The sequence below is a fragment of the Oncorhynchus kisutch genome, linkage group LG30, assembly GCF_002021735.2.
Source record: "Oncorhynchus kisutch isolate 150728-3 linkage group LG30, Okis_V2, whole genome shotgun sequence".
In the NCBI taxonomy this organism is placed as follows: Eukaryota; Metazoa; Chordata; class Actinopteri; order Salmoniformes; family Salmonidae; genus Oncorhynchus; species Oncorhynchus kisutch.
In genome coordinates this window covers 44,937,615-44,956,761 of record NC_034203.2, presented here as the reverse complement: position 1 = coordinate 44,956,761, position 19,147 = coordinate 44,937,615, and the positions used below count along the sequence as shown (strand labels likewise).

Here is a 19,147-nt window from a genome sequence, read left to right as displayed (position 1 = left end):
TTGTTGTTAGTTGGTTGTTAGTCTGTTGTTAGTGTGTTTGTTGTTAGTTGGTTGTTAGTCCTATGTAGGCCTTTATGAAGATCATGCTCCTATGAACCCAGCATGACATAAATAGTATCCAGAGAACGTAAGACTCTATTACTTAAAGGTTGTCGTCAACAAAACAATGAAAATCAATGATTTAGACGGCCTGGGTGTTCCCACTGAGAAACCGAAGAGTACTGTACTCACATTAAGTCTATGAAGAGTATACCTTAATCAATCAACACTGTTTCAAGCCTCTAACATTGATCCTAACATATACAGTGCATTCAGATAGTTTTCAGACCACATTTTCGTACCATACAGCCTTATTCTAAAATTGATCAAATATTTTCAATTCTTTCCATTATCAATCTACACACAATATCCCATAATGACAAAACAATAACACTGATCATCTTTGAGATGTTTCTACAACTTGATTGGAGTCCATCTGTGGTAAATGCAATCGATTGGACATGATTTGGAAAGGCACCACATAAGGTACCACAGTGCATGTCAGAGCAAAAACCAAGCCATGAGGTCAACATAATTGTCCGTAGAGCTCAGAGACAGGATTGTGTCGAGGCAGAGATCTGGGGACGGAACACAGTGGCTTCCATCATTTTTTAATGGAAGAAGTTTGGAACCACCAATACTCTTCCTAGAGCTGGCTACCCAGCCAAACTGAGCAATCAGGGGAGAAGGGCCTTGGTCAGGGAGGTGACCAAGAACCCAATGGTCACACTGACAGAACTCAAGAGTGCTTCTGTTGAGATGGGAGAACCTTCCAGAAGGACAACAATTTCTGCAGCACTCCACCAATCAGGCCTTTATGGTAGAGTGGCCAGACGGAAGTCAATCCTCAGCAAAAGGCACCTAAAGGACTCTCAGACCATGAAAAACAAGATTCTCTGGTCTGATGAAACCAATATTGAACTCTTTGGCCTGAATGCCAAGAGTCACGTCTGGAAGAAAACCTGACACCATCCCTACGGTGAAGCATGGTGGTGGCAGCATCCCTACGGTGAAGCATGGTGGTGGCAGCATCATGCTGTGGGGATGTTTATCAGTGGCAGGGACTGGGAGACTAGTCAGTATCGTGGGGAAAGATGAATGGAGCAAAGTACAGAGATCCTTGATGAAAACCTGCTCCAAAGTGCTCAGGACCTCAGACAGGGGCGAGGTTCAACTTCCAATAGGACAACGACCCTATGCACACAGCAAAGACAAGGCACGAGTGGCTTTGGGACAAGTCTCTGAATGTCCTTGAGTGTCCCAGCCAGAGCTGGTACTTGAACCCGATCGAACATCTCTGGAGAGACCTGAAAATAGCTGTGCTGTGACGCTCTCCATCCAAACTGACAGAGCTTGAGAAGATCTGCAGAGAAGAATGGGAGAAACTCCCCAAATTTATTTATTTATTTTTATTTATTTAACCTTTATTTAACCAGGTAGGCAAGTTGAGAACAAGTTCTCATTTACAATTGCGACCTGGCCAAGATAAAGCAAAGCAGTTCGACAGATAAAACGACACAGAGTTACACATGGAGTAAAAACAAACATACAGTCAATAATGCAGTATAAACAAGTCTATATACAATGTGAGCAAATGAGGTGAGAAGGGAGGTAAAGGCAAAAAAGGCCATGATGGCAAAGTAAATACAATATAGCAAGTAAAATACTGGAATGGTAGTTTTGCAATGGAAGAATGTGCAAAGTAGAAATAAAAATAATGGGGTGCAAAGGAGCAAAATAAATAAATAAATAAAAATTAAATACAGTTGGGAAAGAGGTAGTTGTTTGGGCTAAATTATAGGTGGTCTATGTACAGGTGCAGTAATCTGTGAGCTGCTCTGACAGTTGGTGCTTAAAGCTAGTGAGGGAGATAAGTGTCTCCAGTTTCAGAGATTTTTGTAGTTCGTTCCAGTCATTGGCAGCAGAGAACTGGAAGGAGAGGCGGCCAAAGAAAGAATTGGTTTTGGGGGTGACTAGAGAGATATACCTGCTGGAGCGTGTGCTACAGTTGGGAGATGCTATGGTGACCAGCGAGCTGAGATAAGGGGGGACTTTACCTAGCAGGGTCTTGTAGATGACATGGAGCCAGTGGGTTTGGCGACGAGTATGAAGCGAGGGCCAGCCAACGAGAGCGTACAGGTCGCAATGGTGGGTAGTATATGGGGCTTTGGTGATAAAACGGATTGCACTGTGATAGACTGCATCCAATTTGTTGAGTAGGGTATTGGAGGCTATTTTGTAAATGACATCGCCAAAGTCGAGGATTGGTAGGATGGTCAGTTTTACAAGGGTATGTTTGGCAGCATGAGTGAAGGATGCTTTGTTGCGAAATAGGAAGCCAATTCTAGATTTAACTTTGGATTGGAGATGTTTGATATGGGTCTGGAAGGAGAGTTTACAGTCTAACCAGACACCTAAGTATTTGTAGTTGTCCACGTATTCTAAGTCAGAGCCGTCCAGAGTAGTGATGTTGGACAGGCGGGTAGGTGCAGGTAGCGATCGGTTGAAGAGCATGCATTTAGTTTTACTTGTATTTAAGAGCAATTGGAGGCCACGGAAGGAGAGTTGTATTGCATTGAAGCTTGCCTGGAGGGTTGTTAACACAGTGTCCAAAGAAGGGCCGGAAGTATACAGAATGGTGTCATCTGCGTAGAGGTGGATCAGGGACTCACCAGCAGCAAGAGCGACCTCATTGATGTATACAGAGAAGAGAGTCGGTCCAAGAATTGAACCCTGTGGCACCCCCATAGAGACTGCCAGAGGTCCGGACAGCAGACCCTCCGATTTGACACACTGAACTCTATCAGAGAAGTAGTTGGTGAACCAGGCGAGGCAATCATTTGAGAAACCAAGAGTGTCGAGTCTGCCGATGAGGATATGGTGATTGACAGAGTCGAAAGCCTTGGCCAGATCAATGAATACGGCTGCACAGTAATGTTTCTTATCGATGGCGGTTAAGATATCGTTTAGGACCTTGAGCGTGGCTGAGGTGCACCCATGACCAGCTCTGAAACCAGATTGCATAGCAGAGAAGGTATGGTGAGATTCGAAATGGTCGGTAATCTGTTTGTTGACTTGGCTTTCGAAGACCTTAGAAAGGCACGGTAGGATAGATATAGGTCTATAGCAGTTTGGGTCAAGAGTGTCCCCCCCTTTGAAGAGGGGGATGACTGCAGCTGCTTTCCAATCTTTGGGAATCTCAGACGACACGAAAGAGAGGTTGAACAGGCTAGTAATAGGGGTGGCAACAATTTCGGCAGATAATTTTAGAAAGAAAGGGTCCAGATTGTCTAGCCCGGCTGATTTGTAGGGGTCCAGATCTTGCAGCTCTTTCAGAACATCAGCTGAATGGATTTGGGAGAAGGAGAAATGGGGAAGGCTTGGGCGAGTTGCTGTTGGGGGTGCAGTGCTGTTGTCCGGGGTAGGAGTAGCCAGGTGGAAAGCATGGCCAGCCGTAGAAAAATGCTTATTGAAATTCTCAATTATGGTGGATTTATCAGTGGTGACAGTGTTTCCTATCTTCAGTGCAGTGGGCAGCTGGGAGGAGGTGTTCTTATTCTCCATGGACTTTACAGTGTCCCAGAACTTTTTTGAGTTAGTGTTGCAGGAAGCAAATTTCTGCTTGAAAAAGCTAGCCTTGGCTTTATACCGAATACCGATATGCCAAGCTTGTAACGTCAAACCCAAGAATTCTCAAGGCTGTAATCGCTGCCAAAGGTGCTTCAACAAAGTACTGAGTAAAGGGTCTGAATACTTATGTAGATTTGATATTTCAGTATGCGGTATTGTGATGTCATTAAGGGCTATTGTGATGTCATTAAGGGGTATTGTGATGTCATTAAGGGGTATTGTGATGTCATTAAGGGGTATTGTGATGTCATTAAGGGGTATTGTGATGTCATTAAGGGGTATTGTGATGTCATTAAGGGCTATTGTGATGTCATTAAGGGGTATTGTGTGTAGATTGATGAGGGGAAAATGTTTTATTTAATCCATTTTTAAATAAGGCTTGTAACAAAATGTGGGAACAAGGTGTCTGAATGAGGGTTTCAGAAATGAAATGACAGTATCTCAGAATAATATTTTTTGCTGATAGAACCTACTAGCTTAACGGCATTTGGGACTTGGAATGGTGCTTTGGTCAAACAATCTACATTTTACATCATCAGTCCCTGGACTTGAACCCCATTGAAAAACTGTGTTTTGAATTGAAGAGGTCCACAAGTGCAGACAAAAAGGATATCAAGGATCTGGAAAGATTCTGTATGGAGGAAATGTCCCAAGGTGTTCTCCAATCTCATAAAACATTTTTTGAAAAAAGTCTCATTATCCTCTCAAGGTGAGGTAATGAAAGGAAACTGACATGTTAATCATTTTGTTAAACAAAATATATTTATCTGAGCAATTGTATTAGTATAAAATTATAGAATTTGCCCAAAATTGTAAGCATCCAAAGTACTTTAATGATTTATTTTCATCTTTATTAAGGGAGTTTCTGTGTTTGTGTTTGTTGTAGTGAACCCCCTTTGGTCCTGACTTTAAAGGACGTAGAGGTTTAGGGTTATGTATCTATTACTGTATGCTAATATACATATATATTACTGTATATTCATATATATCTATTACTGTATGCTAATATACATATATATTACTGTATATTCATATATATCTATTACTGTATGCTAATATACATATATATTACTGTATATTCATATATATCTATTACTGTATGCTAATATACATATATATTACTGTATATTAATATATATCTATTACTGTATGCTAATATACATATATATTACTGTATATTCATATATATCTATTACTGTATGCTAATATACATATATATTACTGTATATTCATATATATCTATTACTGTATGCTAATATACATATATATTACTGTATATTCATATATATCTATTACTGTATGCTAATATACATATATATTACTGTATATTCATATATATCTATTACTGTATGCTAATATACATATATATTACTGTATATTCATATATATCTATTACTGTATGCTAATATACATATATATTACTGTATATTCATATATATCTATTACTGTATGCTAATATACATATATATTACTGTATATTCATATATATCTATTACTGTATGCTAATATACATATATATTACTGTATATTCATATATATCTATTACTGTATGCTAATATACATATATATTACTGTATATTCATATATATCTATTACTGTATGCTAATATACATATATATTACTGTATGCTAATATACATATATATTACTGTATGCTAATATACATATCTATTACTGTATGCTAATATACATATATATTACTGTATGCTAATATACATATATATTACTGTATGCTAAAATACATATATATTACTGTATGCTAATATACATATATATTACTGTATATTCATATATGAAGTAGGACGCTTAAATACACTTAGGTTGGAGTCACTAAAACTCGTTTTTCAAGCACTCCCCAAATGTCTTGTTAACAAACTATAGTTTTTGGCAAGTCGGTTAGGACATCTACTTTGTGCATGACACAAGTCCTTTTTCCAACAATTGTTTACAGACAAATTATTTCACTTATAATTCACTGTATCACAATTCCAGTGGGTCAGAAGTTTACATACACTAAGTGGACTGTGTCTTTAAAACAGCTTGGAAAATTCCAGAAAATGATGTCATGGCTTTAGAAGCTTCTGATAGGCGAATTGACATAATTTGAGTCAATTGGAGGTGTACCTGTGGATTTATTTCAAGGCCTACCTTCAAACCTTGCTTGACATCATGGGTAAATCAAAAGAACTCAGCCAAGACCTCAGAAAAATAATTGTAGACCTCCACAAGTCTGGTTCATCCTTGGGAGCAGTTTCGAAACGCCTGAAGGTACCAGTGTATGTAAACTTCCAACTTCAACTGTGTATATATATATATCACTGTATATTCATATATGTATATATATATGTGTGTTTGTTTGTGTGTTTATAGTGAACACCCCTCACTTCCTGACCATAAAGGGTGTAGAGGTGAACGCTGGACAGACGGCCGCCTTCCACTGTACTGTCAACGGACGACAGAGAGATAACTTCAACCTCTGGTTACAGGTAACAACAACACCTTATCCTGACCCCTGACCCCTAAACCTAACAATCCACTGTACTGTCAACGGACGACAGAGAGACAACTTCAACCTCTGGTTACAGGTAACAACAACACCTTATCCTGACCCCTGACCCCTAAACCTAACAATCCACTGTACTGTCAACGGATGACAGAGAGACAACTTCAACCTCTGGTTACAGGTAACAACAACACCTTATCCTGACCCCTGACCCCTGACCCCTAAACCTAACAATCCACTGTACTGTCAACGGACGACAGAGAGACAACTTCAACCTCTGGTTACAGGTAACAACAACACCTTATCCTGACCCCTGACCCCTGACCCCTAAACCTAACAATCCACTGTACTGTCAACGGACGACAGAGAGACAACTTCAACCTCTGGTTACAGGTAACAACAACACCTTATCCTGACCCCTGACCCCTAAACCTAACAATCCACTGTACTGTCAACGGACGACAGAGAGACAACTTCAACCTCTGGCTACTGGTAACTACAACATATTACCCTGATCCCTGACCCTAACCTTCCACTGTACTGTCAACAGAACGCAGAGGGACAGTGTGTGTGTGTGTGTGTGTGTGTGTGTGTGTGTGTGTGTGTGTGTGTGTGTGTGTGTGTGTGTGTGTGTGTGTGTGTGTGGCAGCAGGGGTGGTAGACATCTCGTCGCCAGCTATTCCATTACTTTAACAAACAGCTCCTCGTTAGCAGAGGAGCAGCAACACAAACATTACCTCAAGTCCCCTGATGATGCTAATGAAGAAATATTTGTAATGAACAAATGTCCCCCATCTGCCTACGGTGGTGCTGTGTAGGGGTGACAGCTTGGGGGGAGGGGAGGGGGGGGTTGATGACACACACTCATGTGAGTACAAAACAAACACACTTGTGTCCCAACACATACTGACACGCTCAAGGTCAAGCTAATTCATTAAAGCAGTTTTTTTTTTTTTGCCTAACCCCTTCCCCTGTTTTGACCTCTAACCCCTGACTGTGTTCTAACAGGGTATTGGTGGACGCGAGGCCCCTATGAAGGCCACTAAATGACCATGTACCACTACCTGTTTTGACCTCTAACCCCTGACTGTGTTCTAACAGGGTATTGGTGGACGCGAGGCCCCTATGAAGTCCACTAAGCCGTGGAACAACAGACGCTTCATCGGGACCTTCGACGTGGAAAACACCACTAAAGGAGACTCAGGACGCTACCGATGCATAGTCCATTCTGACAACGGGGTCGGAGTGTCCAACTACGGAGAACTCACCATAAAACGTAAGTACTGTAGACCTCAGTCACTCTCCTCCAAACCTTTTAAATTACATTCTTCCAGTGCTTTGTGGTGGATTGTAAAATGAAACTACTATAAAATAACTATAATAGCCCCAACATTCCCAGAACCCTCTGCATGACCATGAATTAACACACAAAAACACAACAATGAAATGATTCAGAAGTGGACTGGAATGTGTTCTCTATAAAGTCCTGCTATTGTCCCAGTGGAGCAGACAAACCCATTCCACCTTAAAAGAATCAGACCCATTCCACCTTAAAGGAGACAGACCCATTCCACCCTAAAGGAGACAGACCCATTCCACCCTAAAGGAGACAGACCCATTCCACCCTAAAGGAGACAGACCCATTCCACCCTAAAGGAGTAAGACCCATTCCACCTTAAAGGAGTCAGACCCATTCCACCTTAAAGGAGTCAGACCCATTCCACCTTAAAGGAGACAGACCCATTCCACCTTAAAGGAGATAGACCCATTCCACCTTAAAGGAGACAGACCCATTCCACCTTAAAGGAGACAGACCCATTCCACCTTAAAGGAGACAGACCCATTCCACCTTAAAGGAGACAGACCCATTCCACCTTAAAGGAGTCAGACCCATTCCACCTTAAAGGAGTCAGACCCATTCCACCTTAAAGGAGTCAGACCCATTCCACCCTAAAGGAGTCAGACCCATTCCACCTTAAAGGACGCAGACCCATTCCACCTTAAAGGAGACAGACCCATTCCCCCTTAAAGGAGTCAGACCCATTCCACCTTAAAAGAATCAGACCCATTCCACCTTAAAGGGATCAGACCCATTCCACCTTAAAGGACGCAGACCCATTCCACCTTAAAGGAGTCAGACCCATTCCACCTTAAAAGAATCAGACCCATTCCACCTTAAAGGGATCAGACCCATTCCACCCTAAAGGAGTCAGACCCATTCCACCTTAAAGGAGACAGACCCATTCCACCTTAAAGGAGACAGACCCATTCCACACACACCCGCACACACACACACACACACACACACACACACACACACACACACACACACACACACACACACACACACATACTGTAACCTCTCCCATATCACCCTCTACTCTCAGCTTCCTGCAGTCTGATATGAATTTATGGACTGAGCGTGAAACTAAATCCAACGCTCCCTTCTCTTTCCTTCAGCCCTAGTCAGCTAATGGCCGTCTATATTTCTTCTCTTCAGTGGTTCTCCTCTGCCTGCCTGCAATTTCAATTGAATTTACTAGCCAGTTTTTTTCTTTTTTCGTCAGGCAACTTTGTGTTGATGGATAGGTTTAATCCAATGTGTCCGGATCGAGGGCTGTCAGTCATTGTATAACGGCCTCAGCCTCTATTTTTTTGTTGCCGTTATAAGCCAGAACAATTGTCAAGTTTGCATTTTTTGACCTGTTAAAGATGGTACTCTTCTATTTTCAAACCCTAGTGCCAGGATTGGTAAATTACCTGTTTTATATGAGGAAACTGGTGCCGAGGTGGGAATATCAGAGGTGGGAATATCAGAGGTGGGAATATCAGAGGTGGGAATATCAGAGGTGGGAATATCAGAGGTGGGAATATCAGAGGTGGGAATATCAGAGGTGGGAATATCAGAGGTGGGAGAGGTGGGAATATCAGAGGTGGGAGAGATGGGAATATCTGAGGTGGGAGAGATGGGAATATCTGAGGGGGGAATATCTGAGGGGGGAGAGATGGGAATATCTGAGGTGGGAATATCTGAGGGGGGAGAGATGGGAATATCTGAGGTGGGAATATCTGAGGGGGGAGAGATGGGAATATCTGAGGGGGGAGAGGTGGGAATATCTGAGGTGGGAGAGATGGGAATATCTGAGGTGGGAATATCTGAGGTGGGAGAGATGGGAATATCTGAGGTGGGAATATCTGAGGTGGGAATATCTGAGGGGGGAGAGATGGGAATATCTGAGGGGGGAGAGATGGGAATATCTGAGGTGGGAATATCTGAGGTGGGAATATCTGAGGTGGGAATATCTGAGGTGGGAATATCTGAGATGGGAATATCTGAGGTGGGAGAGGTGGGAATATCTGAGGTGGGAGAGGTGGGAATATCTGAGGTGGGAGAGGTGGGAATATCTGAGGGGGGAGGGGTGGGAATATCTGAGGGGGGAATATCTGAGGGGGGAGAGATGGGAATATCTGAGGTGGGAATATCTGAGGGGGGAGAGATGGGAATATCTGAGGTGGGAATATCTGAGGGGGGAGAGATGGGAATATCTGAGGGGGGAGAGGTGGGAATATCTGAGGTGGGAGAGATGGGAATATCTGAGGTGGGAATATCTGAGGTGGGAGAGATGGGAATATCTGAGATGGGAATATCTGAGGTGGGAGAGGTGGGAATATCTGAGGTGGGAGAGGTGGGAATATCTGAGGGGGGAGGGGTGGGAATATCTGAGGGGGGAGGGGTGGGAATATCTGAGGGGGGAGGGGTGGGAATATCTGAGGTGGGAGAGATGGGAATATCTGAGGTGGGAGAGATGGTAATATCTGAGGGGGGAATATCTGAGGTGAGAATATCTGAGGTGAGAATATCTGAGGTGGGAATATCTGAGGGGGGAGAGATGGGAATATCTGAGGGGGGAGAGGTGGGAATATCTGAGGTGGGAATATTTTAGGGGGGGAGAGATGGGAATATCTGAGGGGGGAGAGGTGGGAATATCTGAGGTGGGAATATCTGAGGTGGGAATATCTGAGGTGGGAATATCTGAGGTGGAGAGGTGGGAATATCTGAGGTGGGAGAGGTGGGAATATCTGAGGTGGGAGAGGTGGGAATATCTGAGGTGGGAGAGGTGGGAATATCTGAGGTGGGAGAGGTGGGAATATCTGAGGGGGGAGAGGTGGGAATATCTGAGGTGGGAGAGATGGGAATATCTGAGGGGGGAATATCTAAGGGGGGAGAGATGGGAATATCTGAGGTGGGAATATCTGAGGTGTGAGAGATGGGAATATCTGAGGTTGGAGGGGTGGGAATATCTGAGGTGGGAATATCTGAGGTGGGAATATCTGAGGTGGGAATATCTGAGGTGGGAATATCTGAGATGGGAATATCTGAGGTGGGAGAGGTGGGAATATCTGAGGTGGGAGAGGTGGGAATATCTGAGGTGGGAGAGGTGGGAATATCTGAGGGGGGAGGGGTGGGAATATCTGAGGGGGGAATATCTGAGAGGGGAGAGATGGGAATATCTGAGGTGGGAATATCTGAGGGGGGAGAGATGGGAATATCTGAGGGGGGAGAGGTGGGAATATCTGAGGTGGGAGAGATGGGAATATCTGAGGTGGGAATATCTGAGGTGGGAGAGATGGGAATATCTGAGATGGGAATATCTGAGGTGGGAGAGGTGGGAATATCTGAGGTGGGAGAGGTGGGAATATCTGAGGGGGGAGGGGTGGGAATATCTGAGGGGGGAGGGGTGGGAATATCTGAGGGGGGAGGGGTGGGAATATCTGAGGGGGGAGAGATGGGAATATCTGAGGTGGGAGAGATGGGAATATCTGAGGGGGGAATATCTGAGGTGAGAATATCTGAGGTGAGAATATCTGAGGTGGGAATATCTGAGGGGGGAGAGATGGGAATATCTGAGGGGGGAGAGGTGGGAATATCTGAGGTGGGAATATTTTAGGGGGGGGAGAGATGGGAATATCTGAGGGGGGAGAGGTGGGAATATCTGAGGTGGGAATATCTGAGGTGGGAATATCTGAGGTGGGAATATCTGAGGTGGGAGAGGTGGGAATATCTGAGGTGGGAGAGGTGGGAATATCTGAGGTGGGAGAGGTGGGAATATCTGAGGTGGGAGAGGTGGGAATATCTGAGGTGGGAGAGGTGGGAATATCTGAGGGGGGAGAGGTGGGAATATCTGAGGTGGGAGAGATGGGAATATCTGAGGGGGGAATATCTAAGGGGGGAGAGATGGGAATATCTGAGGTGGGAATATCTGAGGTGTTAGAGATGGGAATATCTGAGGTTGGAGGGGTGGGAATATCTGAGGTGGGAGAGGTGGGAATATCTGAGGTGGGAGAGATGGGAATATCTGAGGTGGGAGAGATGGGAATATCTGAGGTGGGAGAGATGGGAATATCTGAGGTGGGATAGATGGGAATATCTGAGGTGGGAGAGATGGGAATATCTGAGGTGGGAGAGATGGGAATATCTGAGGTGGGAGAGATGGGAATATCTGAGGTGGGAGAGATGGGAATATCTGAGGGGGGAATATCTGAGGGGGGAGAGATGGGAATATCTGAGGTGGGAATATCTGAGGTGGGAATATCTGAGGGGGGAGAGATGGGAATATCTGAGGGGGGAGAGATGGGAATATCTGAGGTGGGAATATCTGAGGTGGGAATATCTGAGGTGGGAATATCTGAGGTGGGAATATCTGAGGGGGGAGAGATGGGAATATCTGAGGGGGGAGAGATGGGAATATCTGAGGGGGGAGGGGTAGGAATATCTGAGGGGGGAGGGTGGGAATATCTGAGGTGGGAGAGATGGGAATATCTGAGGTGGGAATATCTGAGGTGGGAGAGATGGGACTATCTGAGGTGGGAATATCTGAGGTGGGAATATCTGACGTGGGAATATCTGAGGTGGGAATATCTGAGGTGGGAATATCTGAGGTGGGAGAGATGGGAATATCTGAGATGGGAATATCTGAGATGGGAATATCTGAGGTGGGGATATCTGAGGTGGGAATATCTGAGGTGGGAGAGGTGGGAATATCTGAGGTGGGAGAGGTGGGAATATCTGAGGTGGGAGAGATGGGAATATCTGAGGTGGGAGAGATGGGAATATCTGAGGTGGGAGAGAGGCATATCTGAGGGGGGAGGGGTGGGAATATCTGAGTTGGGAGGGGTGGGAATATCTGAGTTGGGAGGGGTGGGAATATCTGAGGTGGGAATATCTGAGGTGGGAGAGATGGGAATATCTGAGGTGGGAGAGATGGGAATATCTGAGGTGGGAGAGATGGGAATATCTGAGGGGGGAGAGATGGGAATATCTGAGGGGGGAGAGATGGGAATATCTGAGATGGGAATATCTGATGTGGGAATATCTGAGGGGGGAGAGATGGGAATATCTGAGGGGGGAGAGATGTGAATATCTGAGGGGGGAGAGATGGTAATATCTGAGCTGGGAATATCTGAGGTGGGAGAGATGGGAATATCTGAGGGGGGAGAGATGGGAATATCTGAGGTGGGAATATCTGAGGTGGGAGAGATGGGAATATCTGAGGGGGGAGAGATGGAAATATCTGAGGTGGGAGAGATAGGAATATCTGAGGTGGGAGAGATGGGAATATCTGAGGTGGGAGAGATGGGAATATCTGAGGGGGGAATATCTGGAACATGGAACCAGGGAGATGTGCTTTTTCTGCCTGTAAACATCGAAAAAGAGAAATATATATCCACATTTCATTTGATTACAAACCGAGCACAGCCTCCCCTCCTCTCAATGAAGGCTGTTTTTTTTGTCCGGCCCAATGCATTCGCCAAGTAGTCTAGACTATCGATAAAGGGTTTGGCTCGTGAGACCGCTTTGAAATAAATCTTAATCACCAAAGCTTTATTGAAATATCAAGTTTGGCAGCAGCAAAACAGTGAGCAGACATTCCCTTTTTATCATTATAAGCGATTACATTATTTTATCCATCTCCTGTTATTATCTTAGATGTGTGTAAAACCCCTTACGCTAGACTATATGTCCATCATGGAACATAAACCCCCCCATGTAGACTATATGTCCATCATGGAACATAAACCCCTCCATGTAGACTATATGTCCATCAGGGAACATAAACCATGTAGACTATATGTCCGTTATGGAACATAAACCATGTAGACTATATGTCCATCATGGAACATAAACCATGTAGACTATATGTCCATCATGGAACATAAACCCCTCCATGTAGACTATATGTCCATCAGGGAACATAAACCATGTAGACTATATGTCCATCATGGAACATAAACCATGTAGACTATATGTCCATCATGGAACATAAACCATGTAGACTATATGTCCATCAGGGAACATAAACCCCTCCATGCAGAGCATTCAGAAAGTATTCAGACCCCTTGACTTTTTCCACACGATGTTACATTACAGCCTTATTCTAAAATGGATTAAATAAAAATTATGTTGCTCATCAATCTACACACAATACCCCATAATGACAAAGCGAAAACAGTTTTAAAAAAAGATTGTTGCTAAGTTATTACAAATTAAAAAGTTAAATACCTTTATTTCCTTATCATTTTTAAATGGAAGAAGCACTCAGGACCTCAGACTGGGGCGAAGGTTCACCTTCCAACAGGACAACGACAACGAGTACACAGCCAAGACAACGCAGGAGTGGCTTCGGGACACGCCTATGAATGTCCTTGAGTGGCCCAGCCAGAGCCCGGACTTGAACCCTGTCGAACATCTCTGGAGAGACCTGAAAATAGCTGTGCAGCAACGCTCCCCATCCTACCTGACAGAGCTGGATGGGAGAAACTCCCCAAATACAGGTGTATGCCAAGCTTGTAGCGTTATGCCCAAGAAGACTTAAGGCTATAAATGCTGCCAAAGGTGCTTCAACACAGTACAGGGGCTTAATACTAAAAACCTGTTTTTGCTTCACCATTATGGGGTATTGTGTGTAGATTGATGAGGGTTTTAATAAGTCAAGGGATCTTACTACTTACAGGGCCCAGGTATGTCAGAGCCCAGGTCTGTCAGGGCCCAGGTCTGTCTAGGGCCCAGGTCTGTCAGGGCCCAGGTCTGTCTAGGGCCCAGGTCTGTCAGGGCCCAGGTCTGTCATAGCCCAGGTCTGTCAGGGCCCAGGTCTGTCAGGGCCCAGGTCTGTCAGGGCCCAGGTCTGTCAGGGCCCAGGTCTGTCAGGGCCCAGGTCTGTCAGAGCCCAGGTCTGTCAGGGCCCAGGTCTGTCAGGGCCCAGGTCTGTCAGGGCCCAGGTCTGTCAGGGCCCAGGTCTGCCAGGGCCCAGGTCTGTCAGGGCCCAGGTCTGACAGAATCTGTGCAGAATATATAGGTGCTGTTGTTGGCCCTCCTTGGTTGGGGACAGAAGCCCCAGATCATCAGCAAACAGTAGACATTTGACTTCAGATTCTAGTAGGGTGAGGTCGGGTGCTGCAGACTGTTCTTGTGCCCTCACCAATTAGTTGATATACATGTTGAAGAGGGAGGGGCTCGTGTTCTATCCCTGTCTCTCCCCATGTTGAAGAGGGAGGGGCTCGTGTTATATACCTGTCTCGCCCCACGGCCGTGTGGAAAGAAATGTTTGTCTTTTGCCATTTTTAACTTCACACTTGTTGTTTGTGTAAATGGATTTTATAATGTGGTATGTTTTCCCCCCAACACCATCAATTTGTATAGCAAACCCTCATGCCAAATTGAGTCAAAAGCTTTTTTGAAATCAACAAAGCATGAGAAGATTTTGACTTTGTTTTGGTTTGTTTGTCAATTAGGGTGTGCAGGGTGAAAATGTGGTCTGTAGTGCGGTAATTTGGCAAAAAGCCAATTTAACATTGTTTTTACTGAGGAAATGTACGAGTCTGCTGTTAATGATAATGCAGAGGATTTTCCCACGGTTGCTGTTGATGCAAATCCAACGATAGTTACTGAGGACAAATTTGTCTCCACTTTTGTGGATTGGGGTGATCAGTCCTTGCTTCCATATATTGGGGAAGATGCCAAAGCTGAGGATGATGTTAAAGAGATTAGAGTATAGCCAATTGGAATTTGTTGTCTGTATATTTGATCATTTCATTGAGGATACCATCAACACCACAGGCCTTTTTGGGTTGGAGGGTTTTTAATTTTGTCCTGTAGTTCATTCAATGTAATTGGATAATCAAGTGGGTTCTGGTAGTCTTTAATAGTTGATTCTAAAATCACCAGCATTACACTGTTGGAGCTAGGAACACCAGCATTACACTGTTGGAGCTAGGAACACCTGCATTACACTGTTGGAGCTAGGAACACCAGCATTACACTGTTGGAGCTAGGAACACCAGCATTACACTGTTGGAGCTAGGAACACCAGCATTACACTGTTGGAGCTAGGAACACCTGCATTACACTGTTGGAGCTAGAGACACCAGCATTACACTGTTGGAGCTAGGAACACCTGCATTACACTGTTGGAGCTAGGAACACCTGCATTACACTGTTGGAGCTAGAGACACCAGCATTACACTGTTGGAGCTAGGAACACCTGCATTTCACTGTTGGAGCTAGGAACACCAGCATTACACTGTTGGAGCTAGGAACACCAGCATTACACTGTTGGAGCTAGGAACACCAGCATTACACTGTTGGAGCTAGGAACACCAGCATTACACTGTTGGAGCTAGGAACACCTGCATTACACTGTTGGAGCTAGAGACACCAGCATTACACTGTTGGAGCTAGGAACACCTGCATTACACTGTTGGAGCTAGGAACACCTGCATTACACTGTTGGAGCTAGAGACACCAGCATTACACTGTTGGAGCTAGGAACACCTGCATTTCACTGTTGGAGCTAGAGACACAAGCATTACACTGTTGGAGCTAGAGACACCAGCATTACACTGTTGGAGCTAGAGACACCAGCATTACACTGTTGGAGCTAGAGACACCAGCATTACACTGTTGGAGCTAGGAACACCTGCATTTCACTGTTGGAGCTAGGAACACCAGCATTTCACTGTTGGAGCTAGGAACACCTGCATTTCACTGTTGGAGCTAGGAACACCTGCATTACACTGTTGGAGCTAGGAACACCTGCATTACACTGTTGGAGCTAGGAACACCTGCATTACACTGTTGGAGCTAGGAACACCTGCATTACACTGTTGGAGCTAGGAACACCAGCATTACACTGTTGGAGCTAGGAACACCAGCATTACACTGTTGGAGCTAGAGACACCAGCATTACACTGTTGGAGCTAGGAACACCTGCATTACACTGTTGGAGCTAGAGACACCAGCATTACACTGTTGGAGCTAGGAACACCTGCATTACACTGTTGGAGCTAGAGACACCAGCATTACACTGTTGGAGCTAGAGACACCAGCATTACACTGTTGGAGCTAGGAACACCTGCATTTCACTGTTGGAGCTAGAGACACAAGCATTACACTGTTGGAGCTAGAGACACCAGCATTACACTGTTGGAGCTAGGAACACCAGCATTACACTGTTGGAGCTAGAGACACCAGCATTACACTGTTGGAGCTAGGAACACCTGCATTACACTGTTGGAGCTAGAGACACCAGCATTACACTGTTGGAGCTAGGAACACCTGCATTACACTGTTGGAGCTAGAGACACCAGCATTACACTGTTGGAGCTAGAGACACCAGCATTACACTGTTGGAGCTAGGAACACCTGCATTTCACTGTTGGAGCTAGAGACACAAGCATTACACTGTTGGAGCTAGAGACACCAGCATTACACTGTTGGAGCTAGAGACACCAGCATTACACTGTTGGAGCTAGAGACACCAGCATTACACTGTTGGAGCTAGGAACACCTGCATTTCACTGTTGGAGCTAGGAACACCAGCATTTCACTGTTGGAGCTAGGAACACCTGCATTTCACTGTTGGAGCTAGGAACACCTGCATTACACTGTTGGAGCTAGGAACACCTGCATTACACTGTTGGAGCTAGGAACACCTGCATTACACTGTTGGAGCTAGGAACACCAGCATTACACTGTTGGAGCTAGAGACACCAGCATTACACTGTTGGAGCTAGGAACACCTGCATTACACTGTTGGAGCTAGAGACACCAGCATTACACTGTTGGAGCTAGAGACACCAGCATTACACTGTTGGAGCTAGGAACACCTGCATTTCACTGTTGGAGCTAGAGACACAAGCATTACACTGTTGGAGCTAGGAACACCAGCATTACACTGTTGGAGCTAGAGACACCAGCATTACACTGTTGGAGCTAGGAACACCTGCATTACACTGTTGGAGCTAGAGACACCAGCATTACACTGTTGGAGCTAGGAACACCTGCATTACACTGTTGGAGCTAGAGACACCAGCATTACACTGTTGGAGCTAGAGACACCAGCATTACACTGTTGGAGCTAGGAACACCTGCATTTCACTGTTGGAGCTAGAGACACAAGCATTACACTGTTGGAGCTAGAGACACCAGCATTACACTGTTGGAGCTAGAGACACCAGCATTACACTGTTGGAGCTAGAGACACCAGCATTACACTGTTGGAGCTAGGAACACCTGCATTTCACTGTTGGAGCTAGGAACACCAGCATTTCACTGTTGGAGCTAGGAACACCTGCATTTCACTGTTGGAGCTAGGAACACCTGCATTACACTGTTGGAGCTAGGAACACCTGCATTACACTGTTGGAGCTAGGAACACCTGCATTACACTGTTGGAGCTAGGAACACCTGCATTACACTGTTGGAGCTAGGAACACCAGCATTACACTGTTGGAGCTAGGAACACCAGCATTACACTGTTGGAGCTAGAGACACCAGCATTACACTGTTGGAGCTAGGAATACCTGCATTACACTGTTGGAGCTAGAGACACCAGCATTACACTGTTGGAGCTAGAGACACCAGCATTACACTGTTGGAGCTAGGAACACCTGCATTTCACTGTTGGAGCTAGAGACACAAGCATTACACTGTTGGAGCTAGAGACACCAGCATTACACTGTTGGAGCTAGGAACACCAGCATTACACTGTTGGAGCTAGGAACACCTGCATTACACTGTTGGAGCTAGAGACACCAGCATTACACTGTTGGAGCTAGGAACACCAGCATTACACTGTTGGAGCTAGGAACACCAGCATTACACTGTTGGAGCTAGAGACACCAGCATTACACTGTTGGAGCTAGAGACACCAGCATTACACTGTTGGAGCTAGGAACACCTGCATTACACTGTTGGAGCTAGGAACACCTGCATTACACTGTTGTAGCTAGGAACACCTGCATTACACTGTTGGAGTTAATCAAGTGGGTTCTGGTCTTTAATAGTTGACTCCAAGATATGTATTTAGATATATTTGATCATGTATATGTTTTTGCAAAAGATTGGAGAAGTAGTTTATCCATACATCTCCATTTTGGATAGATAACTCGTCGTGTGGTTGTTTGTTTAGTGTTTTCAAATTTTCCCAGAAGTGGTTTAAGTCTATGGATTCTTCAATTACATTGAGCTGATTTCTGACATTCTGTTCCTTCTTTTTCCGTAGTGTATTTCTGTATTGTTTTAGTGATTCACCATGAAGACATAGCCTCAGGTTTTCTGGGTCTCTGTGTTTTTAGTTGGATTGGATTCTCAATTTCTGTCTTAGGTTTTTGAATTCTTAGTTTAACCATTTGCCATTGTTGTTAATTTTCTTAGGTTGTCTGCTTGACATTTATGGGTTTGAAGCTGAGAGGTGAAATACACTGTTCAGGTTTACTATTGCAAAATTGACACCTTCACTATTACAGTGAAACGTTTTGTCCAGGAAATTGTCTAAAAGGGATTGAATTTGTTGTTGGCTAATAGTTTTCCTTCCATCTATAGAATTTCTTAACATTACTCAATTCCTTTGGCTTTGATGCCTCATGATTGAGTATTGCTCTGTTTAAGTAGACTGTGATTTTGCTGTGGTCTGATAGG

The 19,147-nt window shown here is 44.6% G+C and overlaps 1 protein-coding gene across 1 annotated transcript in view; it reads left to right on the top strand.

Moving 5' to 3' along the window:
- LOC109880607 (receptor-type tyrosine-protein phosphatase mu-like) overlaps window positions 1-19,147 on the top strand; it is a 432,469-nt gene that overhangs the window by 78,987 nt on the left and 334,335 nt on the right. The window contains 2 exon segments of the mRNA XM_031810129.1: window positions 6,039-6,154; window positions 7,273-7,447. Coding sequence (XP_031665989.1) covers window positions 6,039-6,154; window positions 7,273-7,447 — 291 coding nt within the window.